Genomic DNA, 13,728 nt, shown 5'->3' on the forward strand with positions numbered 1-13,728 from the left:
ATACAGTGTCCGACGTCAGGCAGTCATCGAACCCAAGCCTCATTCCTTCTTCCAAATTCTTGCCGTACAGTTTATAGCCCAACTCTGACCTTTTCCCGATTGCGACCGAATGATTATGATGTCTTAAGAAAGGGGAGAAAGCAGAGCAGACCGAACAGAAATAATGGAAGGGACCACAATGTCCACAAGGTTGTAAAATACGGTTGTGCTCACTTTTTTTTACGATTGTCCATTTAGCGTGAAAATTGTTTCAGCATTACTTTTTAATCTCTTGCTCTCCGAAGGTCGAAATTGACTGTGCCAACAATTTAGCAAACGAAGGCGGGGGGCGATGGATGGGGAGAAAGCCGCTGGTGGGAACTGCTGTGCTGTGTGCTGGAAACGTAAAACGTGTTGTTTCGATCGATGAGAAGATTTTCACTCAGCGGCACTTTTTGCCGTCGCTTCAATGCGACGGTCTGCCTGCCGGCGTGTGACAAGTTGTCACAGTAATGATGGTTAAATTGTTTGCCAACAGCAAGCTGCCACCGTGCGCTGCGGAGCCGTTGTTTGAGAGGAATTTGAATATAGACAGCAACGCAACCCCAAACCAAACAAACCATACATTTGGTGCCGCTGTTCGCTGCCTCGCGTTAATGAGTTCTTGTGCGGTGCAGCCATTCGCGACTGTTGTTGATAGAACTTTACTTCAAGGTTGTCTCGAAATCCATCTCTAGAAAGGGGACATCTTAACCCCCTTCCTTCCTACCGGTGTGTGCTACATGCGCCCGTTCTGTGTGTGTGTGTGTGACTGTTTTGTGGTTGGTAAAATTTCAATTAAAACATATTGAACGTAAGCGTAAGCCTCGCTGGGTCCTTCGAGAATGAGCAAAGACCCACCGAGCGGTACTGCCGCCATTCGCTCGGGTGGTGTTTGTGTGTTTGTTCTTAATGTTGTGGCTTTAGCAGGAGCCAGCAGCAAAGCCGATTGCCTGAACGCCGGGACATTGCAATGAATAACGAATGAACTAATTACGAACGGCGAAACAATGCGGCACTAGGGGGTTACCTTTCCGGCAGGAGTGGCCACCACACCGAGCATACGGACAAGGGCAAACAACAGCAGCAAAACATAACAAAAAAAAGGGAAGGAAAAGGATCTTGTTAGATTTTTACCGCCCGTTTGGTGCTGTAGTTTATTATTTTTCAACAATGTTTGCTCGGGCTGGAAACATTCGTTTCATTTGTTCGTATAAATTACCCTTACCCGTATCCGTACGGAGGGCAGGAAGCTTGGATGTGCAATACGTCCCAGCTCGATGGTTAATTCACAGTATAACTTTATGACAAAATGAGCTTTTATATCCCTTTCGCAGCAAACAGCAAGCTGGCCAGCGATAAAAGCACATGTTCATTCGGTCGATTCCGTTCGGTTTGGGTTATTTTTGTTTGTTCTGTGTACTCGGCAGCAGTCCAGTATACCGCTTCGCTATCATCGAAACAAAAGTCAATGATGATGATGCTCGTTTGATCCTCTTTCGGTGCTCTCGAAGCCGGTGTATCAATAATTACGATCGTGTTGAGCGCTACTCGCTTTCACGAAACGCGACATTGTTGCCCGAGAGAACAGGGCAGGATTTAATTAATTGAAATGCACCAAATGACCCGGTCCATTTGGGGCAGGGGGGGCGCACTGTAGGGCTAATAGGTACGGGAACATATGACACGGGATTTCCATTAGCCTCAGTCGCTCGGATGGTTGAAGTGCAACCAGTAATAATATCGAACAAACCATTCTAAATTATGCATGAAAGAAACACATCCTGTTGGTTGGGGCGCGCACGTGTGCGCGCCTGCTTGCTAGTGAACAATCAGTCAAACGAGCATTGGAGGACGATGAGATTGGTTTTGGCAATATTTCACGCATCCCGTTTCCGGTGTCGTCGGTAAGGCATCAAAGCCTAATGGCGGCACGCACGTATGCATATTAATATTAAATTACTCTGACCTTGCTGCTACTTTCGGGAGCGTCAGGCTTTGATCTTGTACGATGTGCACATGTGTGTGGTTTGTATGGTTCGATTTTTCCCAAGTCGCAAGCAAATCAGAGCGTGAAACTGGAGAACTGGAGCATTCATTCAGCAACGATGCTTCCGATGGTGTAGTGGCGGAGGAAAAGCTTTTACCCCGTGAGTGGCATACTTACCGGGTTGGAAGGGTACGCTTTTTGCGCTCAATTTTGCTTATGACGGAAGGAAGAACCGTGGAAGACAAAATGATGCCTACCGATGGGCGGAATGATAATAGATCGGTACTTTGTTGAGTGTAGAAAGAGGGTTTGTGGGGATAAAATCGCTTCGGTTTAAAAATGTTGTCATACAAATTGCATGTTGTGAGGGCGCTGACGCCTAAAGTTATGCAATTTGTCATACAAAATTACCCTTAACAAACGATACGAAACGTTTACAACGCGAACTTTCGCGTACACCTAACACAAGCGTGACAAAATGACTTCTCCATCGGTATTATGGATAGGGAAAATGGAAAAAATAGACACACACACTCACACTTTCTTGTGCCACTTCCACCGGGAGTGCTTGGCTGTCTCGAATATCGGTATTGCTACCGCATTGATGGCACCGACGCAACCGAGTGCTTTGCACTTTGACACGAGCCGCCTTTGGATTTTATGTCGCTTTGGAACCAGTAGAATCCGGAGCGACACACACACATATCCGTCTACCGTCCGTCCACCCCGCCCGGGATGGAGCGAGCGTTTGTAAACGCTGCTCCCGGTGGGAGCGTCCCAAGGAATACGGATAAATGCAGCAATGGCTGACAAATATAATGAGACACTTTTACCGCAACACTCAAGTAGTCCGTGCCGTTGCATGGAAAAACTGCTGCGCCATGGGGGTGTGTGTGGTACTGCTGCGAGGATGAGCATCATCATCGATCCGCAGGCGAACGGGAACTGGACTTAAAGTGATGTGAAGGAGGCGTAAAAGAGAGACAGAAAGAGCAAGTAAAAAAAACACAGTAGGGATTCGGAGGGATAAGATAATTCATCGGTTGCTAGCTAATTGGTGGGTTTTGTGCGTCGCTCGGCAGAAGACTGTAAACTTCGCTTCGTAGCAAAAAGATAATAATAACTCTATGCTAGCTAGTCTTTCGCATTTACAGAAGGAGAGACTAGGAGCTAGGGTGATAGTGTGAATTTAATTTTAATTGAAATATATAGATCTCATTAGCTGGAATTCCGGCCAATTTCACGAAGGAGACATTTTAATGGAATTTTTCATCTTCCTCGCTTGCGCTCCACTGACTTGGCTAGGCGCTCTTTCCAGCCCACAAGCGGTAGTGTCCAACGTAAGATTGATGTGCCACTGAGGCTCATCTAGGCTGTTGAACTGAGCTTCAGAAATCAATACGCGGGAAGTACGGAAAAATCCACTCGGAAAATCACTCCCAAAATCGCTAGGCAATAAGGAGGCAGATCAGGGGCTGGCCTACCGGGGCGTTGGGGTGCCGCTCACATGTCACATGTCAACTGTCCGAACGGCTAACGAATACAAATGAATCGGGTTCGGGGTTGAACGAGGAGCAGCTTGTAGTGAGGGAAGGCAGAAAAAACTACAAATTCACTAACCAAACAAACCAAGCATCGAAATCACAGCCCCATAACACCCGCCGGCAATGGGCGATGGGAAGGATAATGGACAAATTCTATTAGGCAAACAACTCAACCGAGCTCTCTCGTGTATATCGGCTGCGCAGCGGATATTGTCCGAGGCCGGGCACGGAATGATGAATCATTGGCACATTATCCTTTTTTGGGAGGGATTTCGAACGCAACAAAACGTAGCTGTGTTTATTTTTATTCTCTTTTTTCCCCCCGATGATGATGACGATGCAGCAACAGGCGTCTGGGGGGAAAGTGAACAATTTTTGCTTTTCTTTTTCAGGTCCCAACGCTTTTTTTGCCAACATCGTGAATGAGCAAAGATCAATCATTCAATGTGGTGGTGGCACGGGTCGTTTTAAGGGAAAATGAGATGGGTAGGTCAAACGGAAGGCCAAATCATTGGCTTACGGTGACAACGAGCAAGTGTGCAGGTCAGAGGTCAACTTATTCATGACAGGCATGGATTTCAGAACAAAGCTTTGGCTTGTTATGAAGTGAACAAATCACTTACGAAGGTTGTCCGACATAGAACCAACTCAAAAAGCGCCTAAATGTATGCAAATCATTGCAATGGTGCTGACTTTTATTTATACAAAAACGAATCCGATATAAAATTTGATTAAAAACTCGACATGTAGAACGACAAAATCTATTTTCATCTAATCGCGCATAACAACTGGAAATGAATGCCATTTCAATTACTTTATCAACTTCATTTGAAAACGCAACCGGTTCCGCTTTTTCAACGTCAAACAGGTCAACTTCTAAGTGAGTCACGTTTTACGACTTCACTTTTCATCCTGAAATGGGCAATTTGCTACCATTTGAATACACAATTTTCTTTTCGCCAGTATCAACCGCGCGTCTCTGGGGTGGAATTCCCAGCGCAAACGTTTTTCTCTGGGTTCTTTTTAGTTTTACAGCCATTCGTTATCTCGTCGAGTTTATCGTACCTGGTACAGGAGCAGCGGCAAGAGCGCAACGGAGGGTGATAAATCACTTCTTGAATCAGGTGAAAGAAGACGATGTCGAAAATATCATCATTGACGTTTGATAGTGTATGTGTGCCTCGGTAAGGGGCCTTTAAAAGGAGGTGAAATGTTTGTGCTACTGTGCACTTTCTCACTTCCATTCCTCGCGTGATTGGTGATTGTAGAAGCTATCGGAGGTTTTCTAAAGTGCTTTCCGTGAAAATACTGACGCGCGGCTCTGTGCCAAGCGCATCATTGAAGAAGGTTTGGTATTCATCGTTACCTTTTCGTTCGCAACCGAATCTTCCCATGCACAACCCAAAGGAAACTCCACTGCAAATGGTAAATCCGCTCGTGTTTGTCAACTGATCAACACACTTCAAGGATTAGTTTTCTCGATTACCTGCAAGTGCTCGTTCTCGTTCACACGCGGCATTTGTTTGGTGGAGCTCTTGACATTTCGGTATTACACTGCCATGGTGTCGCTTTGGAAGTTCAGTTTTCCTCCCATTGGGAAGGCAAACAGTAGCAGTCGCCGTATAATCGCTTCCTGGGAACTCGACCACGATCCCCACGAGCACGGATCGTGCTGGAGGGTGGAATCTTCCCAAGCATAGCGCTTGGCTTTTTGATTGATGATGAATTTTTGATATGCATCAAAGGATTTGCATGCCCGAACGCGTTCCTCTGTCTTCGGTGATTACACGCTGAGATCGCTGAGCGGTAGTAGCGTGCGCTACGAGAGAAGGTAGCACGCCATGGTCCGAACGTTTCCGTGTTGAATGATTCGATGCTAAGGGGATTGCTTCCACTACGGGATGCTTGCGTGGACGGCTAAATCCGACGAAGCTTTAGTGGTTTGAAATAATCCATCAGAAGTTGGTTTAATACTTTTTCCCGAGAAACTCTCGGCAGCCCGCGTTAACGGTGGCGCGATGCGAAACAATTTAGCCACCGCAAAAAGGATAAGATTTGCGTGGGATCGGTTTTGCATAAGTTAGGCGAGAGACCGTGAAAGCTGATTGAAATCAACCCCAAAAACTACGACACCGTTTTTGTGTCGGATCCGAATGACCAAATAAATATTCATTTCGCTTAACGACGTTAACGTACCGCATTCTCGGTAGCGACTGGGTATGTTTCCCACCGTACACTCATGGTAGAACGATCATCTAAAACTGGACATCGTGCCGCAGCGTACGGCGGGCTGGACACGTTTCGCCGTTTAATAATTCACATCCTTATTTTCATCCGTTACCATTTTGCACTCGTCGTAGGGAAGGGCAAAGACGTGTAGGAAGACGCGAGCCATACCAGAAGGGTGCAGTGTTGATACATTTTGAATGAAATGGGACAGACAGATGGGACGTAGGTGTGTAGGTAGTAGCACACATTTTACCGGGTTTTTGGGTGGGTTGTAAAATGTCGCAATTTAACGAGCACATGCACCAACGAAGGCGTTTTTAAAGATGCGCAGGGTATAAATGTTGTTGAGCTTTACATACGCATTATTTGCAATATTTTGTTCTGCTTTCGCGTAATGGTACATATCATTGCATACATTTCGGCGTTTAAAGGCTTCCTTAACAAATTTGCCTGAAAGTATGCAATCAGTAACATCAAACTTCCCTTTTGACGCTGTTGTTCATTCCACAGCGTAGGAAGTATCGATGGCAAGGAGCTGCATTGTACTTCTAAACCACCATGCTCAATATATAAAGACTTCTTTGTTGTTTCAAGAGCTAAAGAGAAATACATTGACACTGGCAACATTTGCAAAACGCCTGTCGGTTTTTGGGATGCTTCTTTGCACTGCTTAGGTTGCTTGTTTTTTTTTTCGATACTTCTTCGGAAATCAAACGATTGATCGAAACCGTTTGATTAGTGCAGACAACAGCTTTTCTTTCCACTCTTTGTGTCGGAGGCTTTGACATTGACACAGGCGGTCCCGCGGACCCATCCAGGCACGTGCTCACACACTTGGGCAGCTTCTCCGGCAGCCCGTATCAGAGCGTTTTGTCTTTTATCGGATGTAGGATGTGCACCGAAATAGGAAAAATGGTATGTATCCCACCTCATAGAAAGTGAAGTGGATGGGCCCGAGAAAGAAGCGCGTCTATTCTTTGAACGGTCGACGTCCTCAGGTATCGATTCCGGGAAGTGAGTATGGTGGCATTGTCTTATCGCTCGAAATGAAGCGCCGAAGGGAGAGTCGAGTAAACAGGGAGTCGAATGTTTTGAATATAGGTTTCATTTCTTTCTCGTGTCATCTCTCCGTCTGGCTACTGCTCGGATAGAGGATTATGCTAGATTATGTTGGACATTTACTATGCTTGAGTGCGTCCTATCCCGTTCGATGTTCCGTATGGTATCGTATGCTATTTCTAGATTGATGTAGCAAAAGGTATAATACAACATGTGTCGGATTGTTGTGTCAGACGACATCAATCAAACATTTCAGATGAAAACTGATCAAACTTGGATCAGGACTTTTCCGCAAAAATGTTCAAAACGGGTTGGAAGGAAGAAAATGTTGCTCAAAAATACGTTTATATTCAAAAGCTGACGTCCGAAAAAGGTTGTTGGAAAATTAATAATAAAATACAAATTGGTGATAATATTGATTTGTTTTCTAGGAAAATCAACGTGACAAGTGGTTACGTGTTAATTCTACAGTATAAAATATTCGTGGAAGTTATAATCAGCTTTATTGAACTGAATGTAAAGTGAAAATTAATTAAAAACTTTTCCATGGAGCAACAGGTTTATTGCAATCAATACCTGTTAGGAATTGGTAATTGTACAGCCTACATCGGCAACGCTGACATCTATCGAGCGACACTGTGTGCACGAAAGCCCGTCAAACTAATGTACATCCGTCCGATGGTCCACAGCAAACAGTTGTGCTAGCGCAGCACAAATGAATAATAGCATGCCATGCCAACGCGTTGTTCCCAGAACCTATATACCGACTCCTCTGATCAACCGATAAATAGACGCTACTTGACGTTTAACGAGCGTAACGAGCAGTAACGAGCGTGCGTTACTGCCGGGGCTTTGTTAACGCAGCTTCCCAACGTTCTCGCTGACAAATACGCCTCAAAGTATGCAACATCATATGGCAAAACAGCTCGATGTTAGGTATCGTGCTCGTGGACAAATTGACTGTAATTCGGTTCCCGGATGCGCTGTGCATGTACCTTGAAGGCGCAACTGACAGTAGTATTTGTATTCTGAGGAAACGTGCTCGAGCTTGGCGTTCCAAGCGAGAGAGAGAGAGAGAGAGAGAGAGAGAGAGAGAGAGAGAAAGAGACGCTTCGCACAGACACGATCATCATGGTGTCGTTAAGTACCAATTCCACTGTGACTTTCGTCGCAACTGGGCCCGAAGTAAATTAGATCCGTGTCCGAGAAGATCGTAAGACGACGCACACACACGGCTTTGTCGCCTTTGCGCTGTTGTTCTTTTCCTCTGTTTGTTATCGCAGTTTAAGACTTCAGCCGGAATGTTGCTGTTGCTGCTGCTGCTGCAGGACAACAAATCGACCTATCAAGAAGTGGTCCCCATAGTACGTCTGGCTGTGTTTGGCTTTTTATGGTCCCGGGCAAAAGAACGCCAGCACGAAGACGCTTTCGTGGTGGCAAACTGTTTCCAGCAAACGGTATAAATAGCGTAAACCGTACCGTTGTGGTAATCTTGCGTTGCTACATGCGCCACAAAAAGGAACACAATGTGCCATAAAATCAACAACTTAGAATGGTTCCGCCTGGTCGTGGGTGAAGCTGGCAGCAAAGGTGTCACCGGAGGAAAAGAAACACGAGATGGATCGCTTTTCCAGCTGCGGCGTTCGCTTTCTCGAGTGAAGCACACTTTTGCACGATAAGACGATTGAGGGTTCGTATAAATCTTTCAAAACAAACACAACCCTCAGGAACAGCACGCCACACCAGCGCCGGCAGTTGAGTTTTTAAGAAATCGTTTCTGTCACCTAGTTGTTTTTTATTTGAAAATTGGTCCTTTAACATTTACCATCGAAATAATAGCGGACCGGTTGTCACTCATTTTCGATCCGGAATAATAAACGAATTTCGGTTGTATGAAAGCAGGAAAGCAGCCTCAGGATGGGGATAAAATATTTGCATTCCAATCCGTCATCCATCCATCCATCACGCCACAGCAAAGGTGAAAGCAGTTTTTTTTTGCCGGACGAGAAATATCGGCTTTGCCGGGTTTGCCGGGCATAAAAATAGGTCCTTCGAAATGATTCCCAATTAACAGCCGGCAGCGTTCCGAAGAATCCGTTTCGAATGGAATTCGATCCAATAAGGTGGCAAGGAATGCTGCGAAAGCAAAACGTTGGCATTCGGAAAGAGGGAAAATTGGAGAATGTTGTTTGTTTGCATTTCTTCGGCAATGATTTTGAGCCTTCCCGGTTTGTTAGGTGACGGTGCTGTACGGTTGGGAAATTATAATTCCAGCGAGCTGTGCAGCTGTACTTGTAGCAGATTATACGGTACGGTTTGAGCTGGAAAACATTCGCGAAGCGTAGTGTCATAGTGCTGGAAAGCGAAACATGGCTGGGTGCGAAGTGTGAAACGAACATTTAGGCGCAATTGCTCGCTTAAGGAGAGATGAATGAGAAGAAGAAACCGGGAAGGAACGTTTCTTCCGGCACGTTTGACGGATTTCCTGTCTCATTGCTTCATCTGGCATTTTGGTTGGGACGAGGCGAGAAAGGTGGAGCAATAATCCGTTTACCAGAAGGAAAGCGCACTCAGAGGATTATTGGCATCATCATCAGCGTGACCTCTTTTAATGCCTCACACAGCCAATACACACGCTCGTGCGGAAGAATCATCCAGATTATCCTCTCGTATTAGTAACTGTAGGAATGACGCGAGCTTGAACGACGTAGAACATCATCTAAACGAGGTGTTTAGACGAGAAAAGGATGCACACACATACAAACACACACACAAGTGCTTATTGCGATGCCTTTAATAACTTTCTTGTCGTCATCGTCACATTCTTCTCTTTAACCGCTAGGAAGGTTACATTTGGTTCTTTTAGTATACTTTTCTGTCCATGAGGAATCTGATTTATCACATTTGGATGCCATTAATGTACCCTTCACTTCATACATTCGCCATCGTGAAACCCTTTTCAGTGTTTATTTATTAACGAAAGCGGAAAAGAAAGCAAGGACACAGTTGGAACCCTCAATAAAACCACCATGCCCAAAGCGACCACCCCAAGTATGCAAAGTAGAGAGTGGCCACGGACGAGTGAGAGCAGTTTAGGCGAGGCAGAGGCAAGCGAAGTGTTGCAGCTTAAGATCATTAGGCTCTATTTTTACGCCTTAACTGTTCTGTTTTTTACGTTAATCCGTCCTTCCGTGAGGTTTTAGTATGCGGTTTGGCATCGGAAGTGGTCGTATGTTAATTCCCCTGCGCTAAAGCATCCCTTTTTTGTTGGCGTACCCGTGAATAATAAGTACCAGTGTTTATTTAAAGGGCTTTAATAATTTGTTCATGATTTACGCAAATTTGATTTGCTTTCCGTTGTGAAAAAAGCAAATGATGAACAAATAAACCGCTTCTAAAGTAAAGTAGAACGTGTATCTTTTTGCGAGATTGTTCTTCGACATTTGAGGAAGCATACAAAAATGGTGCAAAGATAAATTGGATTAGCCGAATGGTGATTGGCGATGGGAGAAGAATGGTGTGAAAGATTCAAACTCACTCAAATCGCTACTCTATCCAAAAATCAATAACGCTCTATAATTCAAGTCATGTAAATGGAATTAACTGTTGATTACATAGAAATATTCTTTGCCATGAATTTGGCCCATTTCTGGCACGGCCATGTGCACCAACGATGAGCAACGCACGAAACAAAGCGCGCCTAAAAGTATGCAATCCGTGTATCAAAGTGTGCGCGATAAACTAATTTGTAAAGACAGAGCCGAAAGGTTCTTTTCTAATGTGAACACCACGTCTCTGGAAATGCCCAACTCTTGATCTGTGCCATGCGTTTTACCTGAGAGGGCTGTTTCTCGCAAGAAAAAGAAATCTTATTAAATCATACAGCGCGGCAACGCGTCACCAACGCCACCGCCAGCTGTATTTAATTTTATTTTGTGACTCGTTTCCTGCGTCGTGCGTCGCAGGGTTCAACACTTCAAAGCGAAACCTTGTAATTGACGCTTTTGCTTTGCGTTCCCCGAACGGGGTAATTTAATTTTTGCATTCAATGAGCAAAAAGGTAGGTGAAATGGGCGGCCGAGTTGACTGACGTGCCGGGGTCATGCAATCGGGCAAGTTTTAATTGAGTTTGGGTGGAAAGTTACGTATGGTTTCTTGATACGGCGACAGTTGGGGGCTGCATAATATGCAAACAATATTACCCTTTCCCTTAAAAAAAATATTGGACAATAATAGGAAGGCTTTCCCAGGAGAAAATAGACAGCAGCATTTGTTTACTATGACAATGATGGCAAATGGATGAGACGTAAAGGGCACAGAGAGAAGGAAATATTCACATCATGATTGGATGCAGAAAAGAGATTGGATGCGATCGATCGAACTTCTGTTGGCTTCCGTTATTGATTGGTTGAGAAATGTGGTTTGTTTTTGCAAGACTGCCCCAGCCCTATTGCTGTCAAAGTTAATTAACAAAACAACAAATCACAACCCCTCACTGCAAGAAGAACACAACACAGAATCATTAGCGGGCAGATCGATAAGCCACGTTGCAACTGTTGAATTTGCAAAGCAATAGCGCAATAGCAAAAGGTTGTGCTTGTCTCGTTCTACATCAGCGTGTACAAGATGAGCGTGTAAAGCTATAATTACAAAAAACAGTGTGCAGAAATAAAATGGAAAAGAGAAACGACAAGCGAGAAAAGCAGAGTACTTTAGTGGAGCAAAAAGGATTGATGAAAACAGTGCAAACAAGACCGCGTGAAGCGAAAAACAAGGCAACGGCTTCAGAACAGGAGAAGAAACACTTACAACTGATGAGTCGGATGCTACGGACATTTGGTGCAGTTAAGGTGCTGGTGGTGATGATGCTGGCAGAGGTGGTGGTGGTGTGATTGGTGGAGAGAGTGAATTGTGGCGGCCAGTGGCTGGTGAATGCCAGGATCGTGGCAAAGCTCACACCTACACACTCACACACACACATACACACAGAGACAGATACACCAACACAGTTCCTGCAGTTTGTTTTCGCTCACTAAACCATCCGGCAGCGCTGGACACCATCCATCGAAACTGGGTCAAGCACGGACTGACAACGCCGGAATGAAAATAGATAGTGCCCTCGGTTGTCTGGTTTGGGTGGAAATTTTCGTGTCCAAAATTTACGCCTTTCCCTCGGCAAGCTATCTACTAACGGTTGGACGGGCGTTTACACCAACACTGCCGCAAGTAAGGTGTGGCGTTTGTTTTCTTTCTGAAGCAGGTGCTTCATGCACTCACCAGGAATCACAGTTTTCAGCGTAACGCTACCACCATCAACCAAATCTCACAGGACACAGCGATAAGAATAAAACAAGAACGTCTACACAACGAACGCCTAAATGTATGGACACCGCATTGCATGGATGTAGCATGTACACACGGGGCGAGCTCACACGTGGGCTCTGCCAACTAGATTTGATGGTTGCTAGTGCTTTAGGATTTATTGCATTTGCGAGCTACACATTGTGACAGTGAAGGCAAGATGGTGCTGGTACACTTAGCAAGGATTTTGGACCCGTTTGGAGGTTAACAAAAAACACACACATAAACACGAAACAAACAATCGTCTACTAATGGACAGCGACAACGACACAAGCCACGCATAAATACACACAAACACAACAGAGGGATATTGAGATGCACACACACACAAACACACACACACGCTCAGCCACTATGGGATCACTATGGTAATATGACTGGTGCTGGTACCTGGCGGCTTAACGCTGGCTGGATCAGAAACAGTACGTCCCCGGATTAGGAGGCCGATCGGTGTTAGTATGTGTATAAAAAAGCTATCTGGTCTCCCTCCCCAAAAAGCTCGTTAGTTAACTCGCTTCAGCTTTACACTTTTACTTTTACTGGTTCAGTCTATCACACTGCTGCGAGCTCGCTCGGCACGTGTCTCCGTTGCTGGACGTTCGGGCACTCTGAAGATCGCTGATTATAAAACCTACAAAATCACACTCGCACATACACACACACACACACACACACACATACACTCACACTGCTAGGCGCGCTATCGCTTCTAATTGACACAAGTTACTAAGTTACTTGTTTTATAGGTCCACGCAGTTTCCGAAAACAAGGCAACGGGAACACAGGGAATGGTCTCCTGCCGATGGTCCACCCGGACGTTTGTTTAGTGGTGTATAGACAGCCGGGAGTAGAAAAATGTGGCCCTATTAGCTAGTTGTCCGTTGTTGGTAGGTTGCTGGCACGGGCTTTGATGCGTTTTGTACATACTCTCTAGGTAGGTTGCAGTTAGTAAATAGACACTATGTGATATTATATCGTTACAATTTGTTTTGTTCTAAAATCTATCAGCGTTTGGTCCTAAAACGAGATGTAATTGATTGGTTGTCATTCATACCAGATGCAACAGCTGGAAGGAAGGTTATGCGCTTCGCCGAAATCAGGAAACATTCGTGTCTTTAATCGGGGAGTATAAGCTCAGTGAGTACAGTTTAAACAAAACGAACGATCTCTAGCATGTGGAAGGCTTAGCCATTAATCCCTTTGTAGAAAATTTATACCTCAACTACAGAGGTCAAAAGCAAGGTAAAGGTGAAGGTAGTTACAGCCCAGTTTCCTTTCCCGGATACGATCCTAATGACGATAAAGTTTTTACAAAATATTGTAAATTGAAAACTAATCCTCCACCGACCGTCTGCTAAATCTGCTTGCATCTGGAAGGCCTAAAGATTCACCACTAAAGCGTCCACCACAGATTCACAGCCGACATTCTCGCTTCCCCGGTAATGGAGCGAATGGCGCATTTGCTAGTGGGGAAAAGTTTCTTGCTCCATCTCCAGCTGAAACGAAGTTGTTTGCATCCGCTTTCGG

At 45.0% G+C, this 13,728-nt stretch overlaps 1 protein-coding gene across 15 annotated transcripts in view; it reads right to left on the minus strand.

The window, feature by feature from the left end:
* Positions 1-13,728, minus strand: part of LOC121592539 (potassium channel subfamily T member 2) — a 152,514-nt gene that overhangs the window by 59,886 nt on the left and 78,900 nt on the right. For 2 of the 15 annotated variants that reach the window (XM_041914072.1, XM_041914074.1), the window contains one exon: positions 11,650-13,218. The exons of 11 other annotated variants lie outside the window; for them this stretch is intronic. In XM_041914072.1, coding sequence (XP_041770006.1) covers positions 11,650-11,676 — 27 coding nt within the window. In that variant the 5' untranslated portion in view covers positions 11,677-13,218. The remainder of the gene's footprint in view (positions 1-11,649; positions 13,219-13,728) is intronic. 2 more of the 15 variants (XM_041914075.1, XM_041914076.1) reach the window with 1 other exon arrangement.

Source organism: Anopheles merus, chromosome 2L (genome assembly GCF_017562075.2).
Source record: "Anopheles merus strain MAF chromosome 2L, AmerM5.1, whole genome shotgun sequence".
Classification (NCBI taxonomy): Eukaryota; Metazoa; Arthropoda; class Insecta; order Diptera; family Culicidae; genus Anopheles; species Anopheles merus.